We start from the raw sequence: 15,659 nt of genomic DNA on the forward strand, positions 1-15,659 counted from the left end.
TCTGGGAATGTGGGCAGGGGGAGAAGGCTCAGGAAAGAGAAGCCCCAGGTAGGGGGAGAATCCTGTCGCGGGTGTGGGGGCGCGGCGGGAGAGATGGTCCTTAAAAGCCAGGTTTGGAACATGGGGATGAGCAGAGCAGAGGGATGTCTTGGGAGGGGACACTCGGTTTTCCACGTCCTCTCCTGCCTTCTTCTACCCAAGGGGCTCTTCCTTCAGGGATAATCTCACTGCTCAGTTTCTGCTTCATTTAGGGAGGTTCGTCTGGTAAAGGCACAGCCCTGAGAGGCCGCTCCGATGCAGACCTGGTTGTATTTCTCAGCGATCTCAAAAGCTATCGGGACCAGATAGACCGACGAGGAGAATTCATTGAGGAAATCAAAAAGCGGTTGAAAGAATGTGAGCGTGACCAACACAGAATGTTTCAAGTAAAATTTGAGGTTAACGAGGTCAACAAATGGACTAACCCTCGAGTGCTCAGCTTCAGGATGACGTCGAAAAAGATCAGTCAGTGGGTGGAATTCGATGTGCTTCCAGCCTTCGATGTTTTAGGTGAGAAGCCCCCCACCTGGCTTCTGGGTCACCCCAGTCCAGGATGAGGACACCCTGCTTCCAGAAGAACAGACCTTGCCCAGGCCCCCTTCTCTCAGCCCCAACCTCAGCTGATTTCCAACAGTGAAGCTTTCCCCCTTTGCCCACAAGGCAAGGACTATAGAGTCTCTGTTCCTGCCTCCTGGGGCGCGGGGTGAACAGGGGGAGTGTAGCATTGGGAAAAGATCCTTGGATTCAGCATCAGAAAAGAGGTCGTCAAATCCCAACTCTGCTATTTCCTGTGACCTCAGGCAAGGCACTGCCTTTCTCAGGCTCTGGGGAACTGGCCTAAATGAAGGGCTCTTGATAAGCAGCAAGGTGGTCCAGCAGACAGAACACTAAGCCTGGAGTCAGGAAGAGCTGAGTTCAAATCGTCATTGGGCATCTATAAAATAATACCTACTCCCTAGGCTTGTTATGAGATAACCTGTAAAATGCTTGGTGCATAAATGTTTCTTTTTTGTTTGTTTTGTGTTTTCCGGATCCCTTTATCGGTCTAGTCAGTCAGTCAGTCAATAAATTTATTAATAATAATTTATTAACTTAAATAAATTAAAAACATGAATAACAAATTTATGAAGTACCTACTATGAACTAGGCACTGTACTTGCCACTGGGGATACAAAGCAAGGTAAAAGTCCTCTTTTACACAGCCCAGCTGTGAAGTAGTTCAGAGTCCAATGGGAAACAGCAACTGTATAGAAACATAGTTTGAGCAACTATGTACAATCTATACACAGGATAAATTGGAAATAATTAACAGACAGAGAATTAGTCTGGTGAAGCTTATGGACCCCTTCACAGACTAATATTTTTAAATGTGTAAAATAAAATACATTGGATTATTAGAAACAAATTAGATTGAAATAGTTCTTTTAAAAAATTTCTTTTAAACCTTTACAGAACCCAGGTTACGAACCCCCAGACTAGATGATCTCTCAAACCCCTTTCAGTTCTAAAATCTTATGACCTGTGGCCAAAACAGAGTATGATCCAGAATAAACCCGACTGTTGTCAGATACATAACAAAGAGCAAGGGTGCCCAGGCCTGCAGCTAGAGCCCCCACAACAAGAGCCAGGCCCAGGGTTCTCTTGCTTTCCCTCTGACTCTTTTCCAGTGTTCCTCTTCTGCTCCAGCTGAGTTGGCCTCCTCACTGCTCCATGAACAAACCATAACCACTCCCACCTAGGGGCCCAGGCTCAGGTTATATTCTCCTTCTTTCTACTCCATTTATCCAAATTCTACTCCTCCTTCAAAGCCCAGGTCAGATCCTACTCCTCTAGGAAGCCTTCACTGATATCACTGTGATCTTTCTCCCCTGAGTTCCTCCAGGACTTGCCCTCTGTGCCCTGTATTGTCAGCCAGTTCATGTGTATGCTTCTTTTTTTTCTACACACAAACTCCTGGTGGGCAGGGCCTGCCTTTTGTCTCTCTCTCTCCCCCAAGCACTCCACCCCCCTTCCCTACTCATGGTGATCAGAACAGAGCTGGTGCTAATTCAACACTGCCTGAATTGAGTTGTTTTTCCCCCCACAGGCCAGGTGACCAAAGACTTCAGACCCAACCCCCAGGTCTACATCCAACTTATAAATGAATGCTGGGATGGGGGAGAATTCTCCACCTGCTTCACAGAGCTCCAGAAGCGCTTCCTCAAACAGCGCTGCACCAAGCTGAAAAGTCTGATCAGACTGGTGAAACACTGGTACAAAATGGTAGGAATCTTCTTTGGTTACCCAGGAGGTGAAGACCTGAGGGCAAGGACAGGAGAATGGGTGCTCCACTGGCCATGCCACTCACTAGCTGTGTGACTCCAGGAAGTCACCTGGCTTCTTCCTCAGCTCTGAAATGAAGGAGCTGGACAAGATGGCCTCTGACCTTCCCTGTGACTCAGGAGAGGAGGCAACATGAGGCATATGGATTGTATTTCATTGCATTAATCAAATGAATTTAGAAATTATCGACTATGTGCCCCTGGGAATACAAATGCAAGAAATGAGAACAGTTCCTACTCTCAGATAGCTCACATTCTATTGGAGAAGTGTGGGCATATATGATTGTGACAGACATGCCCAGGTCTGGGGGGGGGTAAGGAGAGATAGAAAGAAAGGAGGACAGTCCAGAGTTATTGGTCAAGGGAGTGATCATTCTCAATTATTTCTTCTTCCTTCTCAGTGCAAGGAGCAAATGGACAAACTCCCCCCTCAGTATGCCCTAGAGCTCCTGACTGTCTATGCCTGGGAGCATGGGAGCAAGAAAACTGATTTCAACACAGCTCAGGGCTTCCGGACAGTTCTGTATTTGATCGAGCACTACCGAGAGCTCATGGTCTACTGGACCGTCAACTATGACTTTCAGGATGTGATCATTGGAAATTACCTGCAATCACAGCTGAAAAAACCCAGGTACCACAGATAAGATCCACCACCCTCTTGGAATCAGCACATATTCCAAGCTGCTGGCTCTGGTCCCCTGAACCTTTCTGCTCTGACTCAGGCCACCCCCTTGGGCTAAGTTTACTGCTGAGCTTTTGACTCATGATCCGCCTATAAAATGTTCCCATGTGTGAGTGGAATGTCAGATTGACTTCATGACATGGTATCAGAGATTCTAGGAAGGCTCACTTGCCACCCAAAATGTCTTCTCTATGCTGCTACCTGAAATTCTGCCATTCAGGCTTTATTCCTTAGGGTTAAGAATTCTCTCCCAGGTCCTTAAAGACCATATTCACTGAATCCCTATGGGAACTTGAGAGATTGTCAGGATTCAGGGTATACACATATATAAGATACTATACAATGATTAGTGTGTGATTTCTTCTCTCCCCAGCCTGTTCTGTATCACAAGATCATGTTCTGAACCACTTCCTACATGGAAATTTAGTCTTCCAGTGAAACTGGTCCCTAGTGATTGTGTCCTGGTCCCTGATCCCTCCCTACTCATTAGCTGTATGACTATGGTCAAGATTCCTCTATGTTCCTCGGTCTTCCTCTGTGGTCCACCCCACAGGGCCTGCTAGAAGAATAATTGTGATCCTGAAGGCAAAGCTTTTGGCACAAGAAAGCATTATGTCAACTATTAATATTATTGTAGTCTATGTTACTTGAAGGAGTTAGAGAGGGGCATGCCTGGTGCAAATGTCTCCTTGGCTTTGGTGACCTGGGAGGAATCTCTTCATTAACCTTAACTCTGCCGTCCCCTTTAGGCCAGTCATCCTGGACCCAGCTGACCCAACTGGTGATGTAGGGGGTGGAAGTCGATGGCGCTGGGACAAGCTGGCACAAGAAGCTCATCTATGGTCATCTGCCCCATGCTTTCAAAATTGGGATGGGACCTGGGTGCAGCCGTGGCATGTGCCGGTGAGTGAGAGCCTTTTGTGGTGGGTGTGTGTGTGTGTGTGTGTGTGTGTGTGTGTGTGTGTGACAGAGAGAGAGAGAGATACCCCCAGAGCGCCCCCCATGCACTCAGGCAGCCTTTGCCTCTGCACAGTACCCTTCCTCCTCCTCTACCCCCAGGCTCATGGTCATCTGAAGTGGGAATCTGGAGGTCTACTCCTGATCTGACCTGAATATTCCAGCTGTGCCCTGACCATGACAGTCTCCCATGAGACTGGTACTTCCCATGATCTTTGGAATTTGGAAGAGTTCAAAGGTGTCCTCCTTGATTCCACATCTGTTACCCTCACCTGGACCCCAGCATGGTTACACCCCCTCCCCCACCCTTTTGTGGTCCATCTCCAGGAAGACCCCATTCAATAGAACCTTTTAATTGAGCAGCGGAGTCCTGAGATGTGGTACAGAACCAAGACACAGAGAGACAGAGGGAGAGAGAGAGAGAGAGAGAGAGAGAGAGAGAGAGAGAGAGAGAGAGAGAGAGAGAGGTTTGTCCTCCAGAACTGAACACTGTCCTCCCACTGGGCATAGCTCCCACAGTGGGTCCTGGGGTGGCCACTTCCCAGGACCTGTCAGTGACCTCCACTTCATGAGAAGATCCCATAGGCTTTTATTTTCACAGTCACACTGCCGGGCCCTGCTGAGCTTCTAGCATCATCATTTGATAGATATGGCAACTGACGTCAGGGAGGATGAATACCTTGAACCAGGTCACAAAGCCAGTTAGTGGCAGAACCAGGACTAGAGTTCTCTAGACGCGCAGTACAAGACTCTTTCTTTGTTGTTACTGTAGTTGTTGAGTCATTTTCATTCATATCTGACTCTCCGTGACCCCTTTTGGGGTTCTCTTGGCAAAGATCCTGGAGTGGTTTGCCCCCTCCTTCTCCAGCTCATTTTACAGATGAAGAAACTGAGGCAAACATGGTGAAGTGACTTGCCCAGGGTCACCCAGCTAGCAAGTGCCTGACACCAGATTTAACTCAGGAAGATGAGTCTTCCTGACTCCAGGCTGGGTACTCTATGAACTATGGCGCCACCTAGCTGCCCAAGCTTCTTTCTCTATGACCTCAGTGACTCCCACCCCCAAATCGTAGGTAGGCAGATTCCCCAAGGTAAATGTGTTCTCTTTTCAGGTGGAGCAGACCTTGAAAGGAAGCAAGGGCTTTTCCCCATCAGAAGAGGCCTTCTCCACTGGATATCCAGCGCTACTGGAAAGGTGCGATTGTTATCGCCAAAGAGACCCTCCTGCCCAAGAGGAGTCTAACTGCACAATTCTCTGAGGCTGTTCTCCCCAACCTCTGGCTCTCAGTGACCTCAGAGGGAGAACAGCATTTATTGGATGAGAGGGCTGCTAAAGTCCTTCCTAACTCTCAAATTTTTTAATTCCAAGAAAATTAGTGCCAGCTGTGGGTCTGTCAATGCAGCAGTTTTTATCTGAAACATGTAGTGATATCTTTATAGGGATAATATCTATAAGTGAACAAGGTTCTCTTGAGCCAAATAGAACAGGGGATCTTCTAACTGTGGATATGGGATGCTATAATCCTGTAACCCCTAGGTTGTGATCCAGGTAGAAGTTCAAGCCACTCCTGATTTCTCCTATCTATATCTCATTTGTATGTAGTTATTAGTGTGCTATCTCCCCTTGAGAGAAATGATCATTATTATATGAATAATTAATTATGGAATCAGGACCAAGATTTTTCTGCTTTTTGACTTTCTCATCCAGAAATCAACCAGTATGGGAAATCTTAGGCAAAGACTTATCCAGGAAAAGAAATTCTAGGTTTAGAGCAATGGGTGGATTCCTGCTCATTGTGTTTACTCAGACAGGTCTGGGAAAATGTGGATTTTTCCTTTTGTCAAACAGGTGATATGGAAATTGATGAGTCCAAGTCCTCCAAGCCCCTCATTGTAATATAGTCATCTTCCATGATCATATTCATTCTCTCATTAATTATTAACCAATCAGAGTTGATTGCCACACTTAGGAACACCTGATCTTCTAAGACCATATAAATTGTGAGCCCAGTGTCATGAGGGGTCTTTGGCATTGGAGAGTACCACTGACCTCCTTTATTAATAACATGCTGGTCTTATTAATGAAATAATTAATTACCCAGAAATTATGTTTTTTGAACTTTTTAAAGATCACAGTTTAAGAGACTGTGAGCTCCTCAAGATGAGAAACTGTTTTTCTCTTTCTAGGATTTAGCACAATGCCCGGCATATAGTAAGGGCTTAGTAAATGCTTGTTGACCAACTGATGTGCGAGCTAGGGAATAGTACTAGATAGCAGGCAGGTAGAACACAGTGGTGTTTTTGTTTCAAGTATCATGTTAAATCTTTGCACTGGAGACATACCACCTGGAGGCCAAATAGCATCAAAAGAGATGCCCAGTGAAGATTCCTCACCCTTTGGGAAGTAGCACAGCAGTCCCATTTAGATGGCATCTCCATGAGGAGTAGGGAGTTAAGGGGAAGTCAGGCACTTTCTGGGACAATCAGCATGTAGCCTTGATCTTTATGTGTGGTACAGAGACCACTACTCCAAATCAAGACAAAGACTTGGATACCTTGAGGGAAACACCACTGGGAGGGGTAAATCCTCTCCAGAATTTGAGCAAACAAATTGGGGGATTCAGTATATCCCTAAGGGAGGACACTCTAGCAGAGCTGTTGTTTCCTTCCAGTGTCTGGGTCTTCCCATTCAAAGGCAAACAAATCCCTATTATCCTGGTCTAAAGGACATGCCCAGAAGGCATCTTTAAGATCTATTACACTAAACCACTTAGTATTTCAGTTAGGGGGAAGGGAAAATTTTCTCCTTTTACCCCCGAGATCAGAAGATTTTCTTTCCTTAATTTTACTCCCCTGGGCAGTCTATGTGCCAACTCTATGCTTACTAAGTAAATAAAGTTGACTTTTTTCTCCATTGCTAGTGTCCAGTCAGTCATTGACGCCATCTTGAGAACTGGGTTTGGAGCAGCTGCAGGCAGCCTCTCACAACAGTAATAAATGCTTAGTACCCCTCCCTGGGTCTCAATTTCCATATTGATAAAAATGGGGGTGCTTACTTCAATAAATACTGCAAGGACCTGTGAAGATTGCCCATTCATGGGTTCCCATAGCAACCCCTCCAGAGCTGTCATCATGATTTAAAGACTCCATCATTTAGTGGCCAACCTTGCAGCAATGTGCCCTCCCCAATTCAGGTAGACTGGCCCTTGGGCAACAGATAGCCATACTCTGTACTTGGAGTCTTTCCAGGTGAAAGGGAATCATGAGGTCTGGGGTTCCACTGGGACAACCTTTAAGAGCCCAAGTACATTTCCCCACAGCAATGGAGCACCAGAAGGAGACTATAATGGAAGAAAATGGGTCAAGTAAGTATTATAAAGGAAAAACATGGCAGGCATATTCTCCCTTCTCCCTTCTCCCTCTGAGATTCCCTGGGTTCCTCCAAGGCTGAGTTTACCTGCCTCTTCCTGCAGGCAGCTGTTCCTGACCTTGCTAGCTGTTCATGCCCTTCTGAACTTCCCACCTCAAATGATCACGGTTTATATCTAAAATTCCTAATCTTTTTTGAGTCCTGGACTCCTTTGGCAGTTTGGTGAAGCGTGCACACCCCTTTCTCAGAATTATGTTTTTAAATACACAAAATAAAACTTAGAGGATTTCAAAGGAAACCAAAGGAAATGAGAAATCGCTTCAGTATCTTTGCCACAAAAACTCCAAATGGGGTCATGTAGAGTCAGACAGCACTGACTAACAATAAAAATCTAAAATGAGGTGGTTAGACTGGATGGCCCCAAGGGTCCCTTTCAGCTCTAAATCTGTGATCCTGCAAATCCCAAGTAGTGAATATGGGAGTTTGCTTTCCCACAGCCAGCAAAGATCTTTAAGATATAGATATAGATATTTCCGCAATTACACATCAAAACAATTTTTAACATTTGTTTTCTTTTAAATTAAGTTTTGAGTTCTGAGTTCTATCCCTTCTTCCCTCCCTTCCCTCCTTCCTCCCTGAGACAGGAAGCAATCAGATATATACATGTGCAATCCACATTATTAAGAGAAATGAGGGCAGCTTAGTCCCAGAGAAGAACAGAAAAAAAAGAACTTATTCTCCTTTCATGGGGATGGAAGGTATTGATTGTTTTGACTGCTTTTTTCTTCTTTCTTTTTTATCTTTTCTTTTTAGAAGGGATGGCTCACTAAGTAGGTGAGAAAGGGAGGTGAATTTGATATGAAAACAAAGCATACAAAGAAACAAATTTACAAAGAGAAGGTGGTACAGTGGTTAGAGTGATGGACCTGAAGTAAAGAAGACACAAGTTCAAGTCTTGACTCAGTTACTTGCTGTGTGATCTTTGACAAGTCATTTCATTGCTGCCTGCCTTAGTTTCTTCATCTATAAAATGAGGATAATAATAGCCCCTCCCTCCCAGGATGGTTTTGAGACTCAAATGAGAAAATATTCTTAAAAATGCTTTGCCAGCTGTAAAGCACTATATGAATGCTGGCTATCAGCATTATTTTTAATAAATATTAATAATTTCATAATAATAATGGCTGAGAAAGAGACAACCAGAGGGGTGTCATAGAGACATTAACAGTCAAGAAGTAGAAGAGCCGGGGCAGCTAGGTACGCAGTGGATAGAGCACTGGCCCTGAATTCAGGAGGACCTAAATTCAATTCCTGCCTCAGACATATAACACTTACTAGCTGTGTTACCCTGGGCAAGTCACTTCACCCCGTTGCCTAGCCGAAAAAAAAAAGAAAAAAAGAATTAGAAGAGCCAGCCCTGGTCCTGCTATTGTAACCTCCTGCCAGTCTCTCATCAGCCTCATTGGTTTCCTCAACTAAAAAGTGAAGGCTTTAATTAATTAATATTAATGATAATCATTCAGTTGTTTTTCAGTCATGTCCAACTCTTGGTTGACCCCTTGTGGGATTTCCTTGACAAGGGATACTGTGGTGGTTTGCCATTTTACAGATCATTTTACATATAAGAAAACTGAGGCAAACAGAGTAAAAGTGACTTGCCCAGGGTCACACCGCTAGGAAGTGTCTGAAGCCAGATTTGAACTCAGGTAGATGAGTATTCCTGACTGCAGGACCAGCACTCTATCTACTGCACCCCTAGCTGCTTACTACTACTACTACTACTACTACTACTACTACTACTACTAATAATAATAATATACTTATAATATAATGCTTTAAGGTTTGCAAAGCACTTTGCATATGTTCTCATTTGATGTTCCTAACAAATCTGTGAGGCAGCTGCTATTATTATCCCTGTTGTACAGATGAGGAAACTGAGGTAAATGGAGATTAAATGAGTTACCCAGGGACACACAGCTGATAAGGATCTGAGGCAAGATTTGTACCGTGGTCTACCTTGACTTCAAGCCCTGTACCGAATTTGTCAGAGTGAAAAGTGCAGAAGCAAGATAACAATGTGCCTGATGACACCAATAACATACATGAAAGCGCAGCTAGCTTCTGACTGGTTACAACGCTCAGCGTTGGCTCCAAAGAGCAGGGGATCGAGTCCGCCCTCCTCCCCAGCTGCGAGAGGAGCATCATGGGTGTTTTGCCTTGGTTTGGTTCCTTTGTCAGCTGGTTGAGCTTCACTTTTTTTCTGTGGACTCAGTGGCAGGGTGGGCTACATGGAACCGTGACATCTGTAGGTGTGGGGGCAGGGATGGGCAGGCGGTGGGGCAGAGCTTGAGGGTGAGGAGGTTAGAGGTTTTTTTTAAATTTTATTAATTTATTTTGATTTATCAATAATCACTTCCATACGCTTTTGAGTTGAAAGTTTTTCTCCCCCTTCTTCCCCCCCACCCTCCCCAAGACAGTGCACAATCTGATATTTACATTTTCATTAAACATATTTTCACATTAGTGAAGTTGTAAGTAAAAATTAAAACCAATAGGAGGAACCATCAGAAAGAGGAAACAAAACTCAACAGAAGGTAAAAATAAGTGATAGCAATTCGACTTCCATAGTTATTTCTTTGGATGTGGACAGCATTTTCCATCACGAGGCCTCTGGAGATGTCTTAGATCCTCGTAATGCTGAGAAGGGTTCAGTTTAACAATCTTAGTCATTGCATAACATGGCTGTTATTGTGTACAAAGTCCTCTTGGTTCTGCTCACTTCACTCAGCATCAGACCATATAAGTCTTTCCAGGTTTTTCTGAAGTCTGCCTGCTCATCATTTCTTATAGTGCAATAGTATTCCATTACATTCATATACCACAACTTGCTCAGCCATTCTCCAATTGATGGGCATCCTCTCATTTTCCAGTTTTTTGCCACCACAAAAAGAGCTGCTATGAATATCTTTGTACACGTGGGTCCTTTTCCCATTTTTTTGATCTCTTTGGGTTATAGCCCTAGAAGTGCTATTGCGGGATCAAAGGGTATGCACATTTTTGTAGCCCTTTGGGCATAGTTCCAAATTGTTCTCCAAAATGGTTGGATAATTTCACACCTCCACCAACAATGTATTAGTGTTCCAATTTTCCCACATCTTCGAGGAGGTTAGAGTTTTGCCCAGAGGGAAAGAGGAGCCAGGCAGTGGGGAGCTGGGGAAAGATCCAGGTAGAAAGGGAAATCGAAAGTAAAGGAGATGAGAGAAAGAAAAAAGGAAAAAGCCCTAATTTCCTGTATGTAGCAGGTTTGGAACTGCCCATGGAGGGGAAGAGCCGCTGCAAAAGTAGTGAGGTTGGTTTCATTTCTCTGGTAGGAGAGACACTGCCCTCTTCTCCTTTGCCTTCTCTTCCTTCCCTCCATCCTTGCCTCTCCCTCTGGGCTCCAACCTCTCAGTTCTTTCTGCTAGCAGAACAAGCCCTGTAAAGGAAACGAAACTAACCCACAGGGCTGGGACGTTTTTCTCCCACATGAGCCAATAAGATTCGGGACTGCCTTTGGCAGTCACCCACCCATGGGGAACAGAGCTGAAAAAGGGCATGGCCTGGCTGTGACCTGGGTGAGGGACAATTTCCTCTTGGAGCCAGCTCAGAACCCTACCTGCTGTATCTGGAGCCATGGGTCTGTACCAGACTCCGGGCAGGGCACTGGACAAGTTTGTCCAGGATTATCTCATGCCACAGAAAGGCTTCCTGGATCAGGTGAGCCAAGCAGTGAACACCATTTGCAAGGTGCTACGGGAGAAGTGTTTTCAGAACTCCGCCTCCAGGATCCGGGTGATGAAAGTCATTAAGGTGAGTGACTGAGGCGGGAAGTTCCTCCCGCCTAGAAGATGAAGACAGGTGGGGGACCTGGGACAAGAGGGCAAGACCTGAAAGACCTTTGGAGACTGGGAGCCTCCGTAGGCACAATTCATCAATAGATGAGCACTTCTTGAGAGCCTACTAGGTGCCAGGCACTGAGGATATCTGTTGAAGAAAACATCAAAATACAAAAATATTTCAAAAGTAAACATATAGTGATTTGAGGGTGTAGGGAGGTGGGGCAACACTCCCCCTGGAGAGAGGTCAGGAAAGGCCTCCAGGAAGAGGTGGTGGTAGATATGAGCACAGTGCCTGGCAGGTAGTAGGGGTTTAATAAATGTTTATTGAATTGAATTGAAAAAAGAAATCGAAGTGTTCTAAGAGACAGCTTTCCAGGAATGTGGGACAGGCAGTGTGAAATCAAGAGGGAACAAATAATCCAGTGTGGACACAGAAAGGACTCATTTACCTTAAATCTGGAAAGGCAGTGAGGAGCCAGGTTGGAAAGGGCTTTAAATACCAAAGAGAAGAATTTGTCATAGACCTATAGGCACTAGGGCCTCACTGAACGTTCTGGAGCGGGGGAATGGTAGGGTCAGACCTGTACACCTTGGCAGCTGTGTGGAGAATGGATTGGAGAGGGGAGAGTCTTGGGGCAGAGAGGGAGAGAGAGAAAGGGGGGGGAGAAAGAGAGAGAGAGAAAGGAGAGAGAGAGACAGAGAGACAGAGACAGAGAGGAGAGAGAGACAGAGAGAGAGAGAGGGAGAGAGAGGAAGAGAGGAGAAGGTTGGTGGCTCAAAGCATACTGTGTGTGTGTGTGTGAGAGAGAGAGAGAGAGAGAGACAGACGGACAGAGAGAAAGGAGAGAGACAGAGAGAGAGAAAGGAGAGAGACAGAGAGAGAAAGGAGAGAGACAGAGAAAGAGAAAGGAGAGAGAGAGACAGAGAGAGAAAGGGGAGAGAGAGAGAGAGAGAGAGAGAGAGAGAGAGAGAGAGAGAGAGAGAGAGAGAGAGAGAGAAAGAGGGAGAGAGAGGAAGAGAGGAGAGGGTTGGTGGCTCAAAGCATACTCTGTGTGTGTGTGTGTGTGTGTGTGTGTGTGTGTGTGCGAGAGAGAGAGAGAGAGAGAGAGAGAGAGAGAGAGAGAGAGAGAGAGAGAGAGAGAGAAAGGGGAGAGAGGAGAGACAGAGAGACAGAGAGAGAGAGAGAGAAAAAAGAGAGAGACAGAGAGAAAGGGGAGAGAGGAAAAGGAGAGAGAGGGAGAGAGAGAGAGACCAGTTCAAAGGCTATTGCAATAGTTTAGGCAAGAGGTGTTGGGGGTCTGAACTGGGGTGGTAACACCATGAGTGAAGGGAGGGATGCAGGTAGGGGAAATGTCATAGAAACAGAATTGGTAAGATTTGGCAACTGATTTAGTATGGTGGAAGAAGGGAATGAGAGACACCGTCCTTTTCATGGGATGGCAGAAGGAGCTCTGAGCCTGGGAGCCAGGAATCCTGGATTCTGGACAGAGAATGTTTGTACTAGAAGAGTGCTTAGAGATCATTTAGGCCAACCCTTCATTTAAGCAACTGGTAAACTGACATGCAAGTTGCTGATCCAAGGCCCCACCAGTGCATGATGGCAAATCACTTCCCCAATCTGGGACTCAGTTCCCCCATCTGTAAAATAGGAGTGATGATGCCTGCTTACCTCAAAAGGGCTGAAGCTAGAAAGATTTTGAAAACAACCTGTTACTACACAGATGCAAGAGCCAGGCAGTATAGCACCCAGGGTACCAATGCAACATGGCACCAAGTTCTGAAACTTACTACTTCTCTGACCTTCAATTTCTTCATCTTTATGATAAGAGGGGTTGGACCAGATCATAAGATTTAGAAAAGAAAGGGGCCTGACAGGTCATCTAGGTCAACTCCCTCACTTTAAAGAAAGGGAAACTGAGGCCAGAAGAGGGAAGCAGGTTGCCCAAAGTCACACAGATAGCAGGGCCAAAGGAGGTTTGAACCCAGGTCCAATATCTCCAAATCCAGGACTTTGCCCACTATGCCGCACTGCCTCTCAAGAATCCCTTCTGAGTCTTCGTATATCCAAGTTCCCATCATGCCAGGGCTGCTCTTGTGTCCTCCTCAGGGTGGCTCCTACGGCCGGGGCACGGCCTTGAGAGGCGGCTCTGACGCTGACCTCATCGTCTTCCTCAGCTGCTTCAAGGCCTATGCTGACCAAGGGGCCTGGCAGCCAGATGGCTTTGCTGAGATCCGGGCCCAGCTGGAAGCCTGCTGGCAGAAACACCCACAGGCCTTGATCCTCCAGTTCTGTGCCCAGGGGGATCCTCGAGCTTTGAGATTCCGGCTGGGGTCAGCCACACTCCACAGCTGGATGGAAGTTTCCCTGAGGCCTGCTTTTGATGCTCTGGGTGAGTGGCTGGGCACTGTGAGGCAGCATCCTCCCCTGCAGTGAAGGGATCCAGACAGGAAACTGTTGTGTCCAAACTCTGGAACTCTCAGAAATGCCCTGCCTTCTACAGGGACTTTAATTTCCTCCACTGGAGTTATCAAAGGGCTGCTATACTTTATCAGGCAAGCTTGGTAAATCACTTCATGCTCTGTGGCTGCAGAACACTAATTCATAGAATAATAATAATAATAGCAAATAGTCATATAACACTTTACATTTTCATATCACTTTACATATACGTTATCTCATTTGATCATAGAATGTAAGGGCTGAGAGGGGCTTTAGAATGCCAAGTATCTGAGCTGGAAAAGGGCCTCAGAACAGGGAATGTCAGAGCTGGGAGGGGGCCTCAGAACAGGGAATGTCAGGACTGGGAAGGGTCTCAGGACAGGGAATGTCAGAGCTGGGAGGGGCCTCAGGATAGAGAAGGTCAGAGCTTGGAGGAGCCTTAGAACAGGGAATGTCAGAGCTGTGAGGAGCCTTAGAACAGGGCATGTCAGGGCTGGGAGGGGTCTCATGATAGTGGATGTTAGGGCTGGGAGGGGCCTCAGAACAGGGGATGTCAGAGCTGGGAGGGGCCTTAGAACAGGGCATGTCATGGCTTTGTTGCTCAGTTGTGTCTGACTCTTCATGATCCCTCCTCTTCAAAAGGCATGTAAACTGTGACCCCACCACCATTAGGGGTTTTTGGTCTAAGAGAGGAAACTAGGCGGTGCAATGAATCGATCATAGGACTAGGAGTCAGGAAGGCGTGAGTTTGAATACCACCTCAGACCCATACCATCTGAGTAACTCTGGACAAGTCACTTAAGAAAATTAAACTGTGCCTCCGTTTCTTCATCTGTAAAATGGAGGGGGGGGAGATGATAATAGCATCTGCTTCCCAGGGCTGTCATGAGAATCAAATTAGTTAAAACATGTAAAGAGCTTTGCAAACCTTAAAGCTCTATATAAATGCTAGCTCTTATTATAATTAATGATAAATAAAATGGGCACTCCTAGAATAGAATAGAAGAGGATTATACAGAAAACCCAGATCTCTGTTATGTGAAACTTGCTTTTCTTTTTTTGACAGAAACATGAATGATTTTTATCTTACTAGATTCAGTCCAATGCTCATAGCCTTTCTAAATCCTTAGGGATCCTGAGATTGTCATTCTGTGTGTTAGCTCTCCTTCCTTTTTAGAAGACATCCACACATTTGATGAGCAGGCCATCTCTTCCTTTATTCAAATCACCAACAAAATTCCAGATTTTCTACCAGTCTGCAGTAGAATTAGGCTTGGGATCACCAGGCTAGGCCGTGCCACCTACCTTACACAGAGCAGAGCCTCAGAACCTGTTTGTCCATCGGTAGTTTGTGCACCACTCTTTCCTTGGCCTATTGACAAGATGGCGCCATGGAAGAAACCCTAGCTTTACAGTCAGGAAAGTCACTTCTCTTTTTGGGTCCTGATCTGTGAAAGGAAGGAATCCTAATGGATCATCTCTAAGGTCTAAATCTATGACCCTAATGGGGTTTCTCACACCTTCCCTATTGGACCTCTGATCTGGGGAATGGTGGAAGTGAACAGGAGAGTCCCTGGGCCCAGAGTGGGGAAAATGATTTCTCTATGTCTTTGGAGTCCCCATCCTAGGAGAGAAAGCCAGCTTAGTTTGCGGCAAAGAGACAATATGTGTGTTATTTCTTCACAGGGCCTCTCAACCCTGGCTCCAAACCTAGACCGCAGGTCTACGTAGATCTCCTAAGCAATGGCTCTCCAGCAGGCGTCTACTCTGAATGTTTTACTGAGCTCCAGAGGGATTTTGTCAACAGCCGCCCCTCTAAGCTAAAGAATCTCATTCTTCTAATGAAACACTGGCACCAGCAGGTGAGACCTGGGACGCATTAACACTGATAAAGGAGCACTGTCATTAAAACTATTGGAATCAAATCTCTGAACTATTTTCTTTTTTTAAAAAAGGAAAGGCTTTTCATTTA

General features: G+C 45.7%; 1 protein-coding gene across 1 annotated transcript in view; it reads left to right on the forward strand.

Annotated features, from left to right (window-relative positions):
- OAS3 (2'-5'-oligoadenylate synthetase 3) overlaps positions 1 to 15,659 on the forward strand; it is a 31,678-nt gene that overhangs the window by 604 nt on the left and 15,415 nt on the right. Inside the window, exons 3-10 of the mRNA XM_020978034.2 lie at positions 252 to 549; positions 2,126 to 2,301; positions 2,762 to 2,991; positions 3,792 to 3,945; positions 5,112 to 5,255; positions 10,988 to 11,218; positions 13,355 to 13,637; positions 15,374 to 15,549. Of these exons, the coding sequence (XP_020833693.1) occupies positions 252 to 549; positions 2,126 to 2,301; positions 2,762 to 2,991; positions 3,792 to 3,945; positions 5,112 to 5,255; positions 10,988 to 11,218; positions 13,355 to 13,637; positions 15,374 to 15,549 (1,692 nt within the window). The remainder of the gene's footprint in view (positions 1 to 251; positions 550 to 2,125; positions 2,302 to 2,761; positions 2,992 to 3,791; positions 3,946 to 5,111; positions 5,256 to 10,987; positions 11,219 to 13,354; positions 13,638 to 15,373; positions 15,550 to 15,659) is intronic.

This window comes from Phascolarctos cinereus, unplaced genomic scaffold, assembly GCF_003287225.1.
Source record: "Phascolarctos cinereus isolate Bilbo 61053 unplaced genomic scaffold, phaCin_HiC Scaffold_4;HRSCAF=312, whole genome shotgun sequence".
In the NCBI taxonomy this organism is placed as follows: Eukaryota; Metazoa; Chordata; class Mammalia; order Diprotodontia; family Phascolarctidae; genus Phascolarctos; species Phascolarctos cinereus.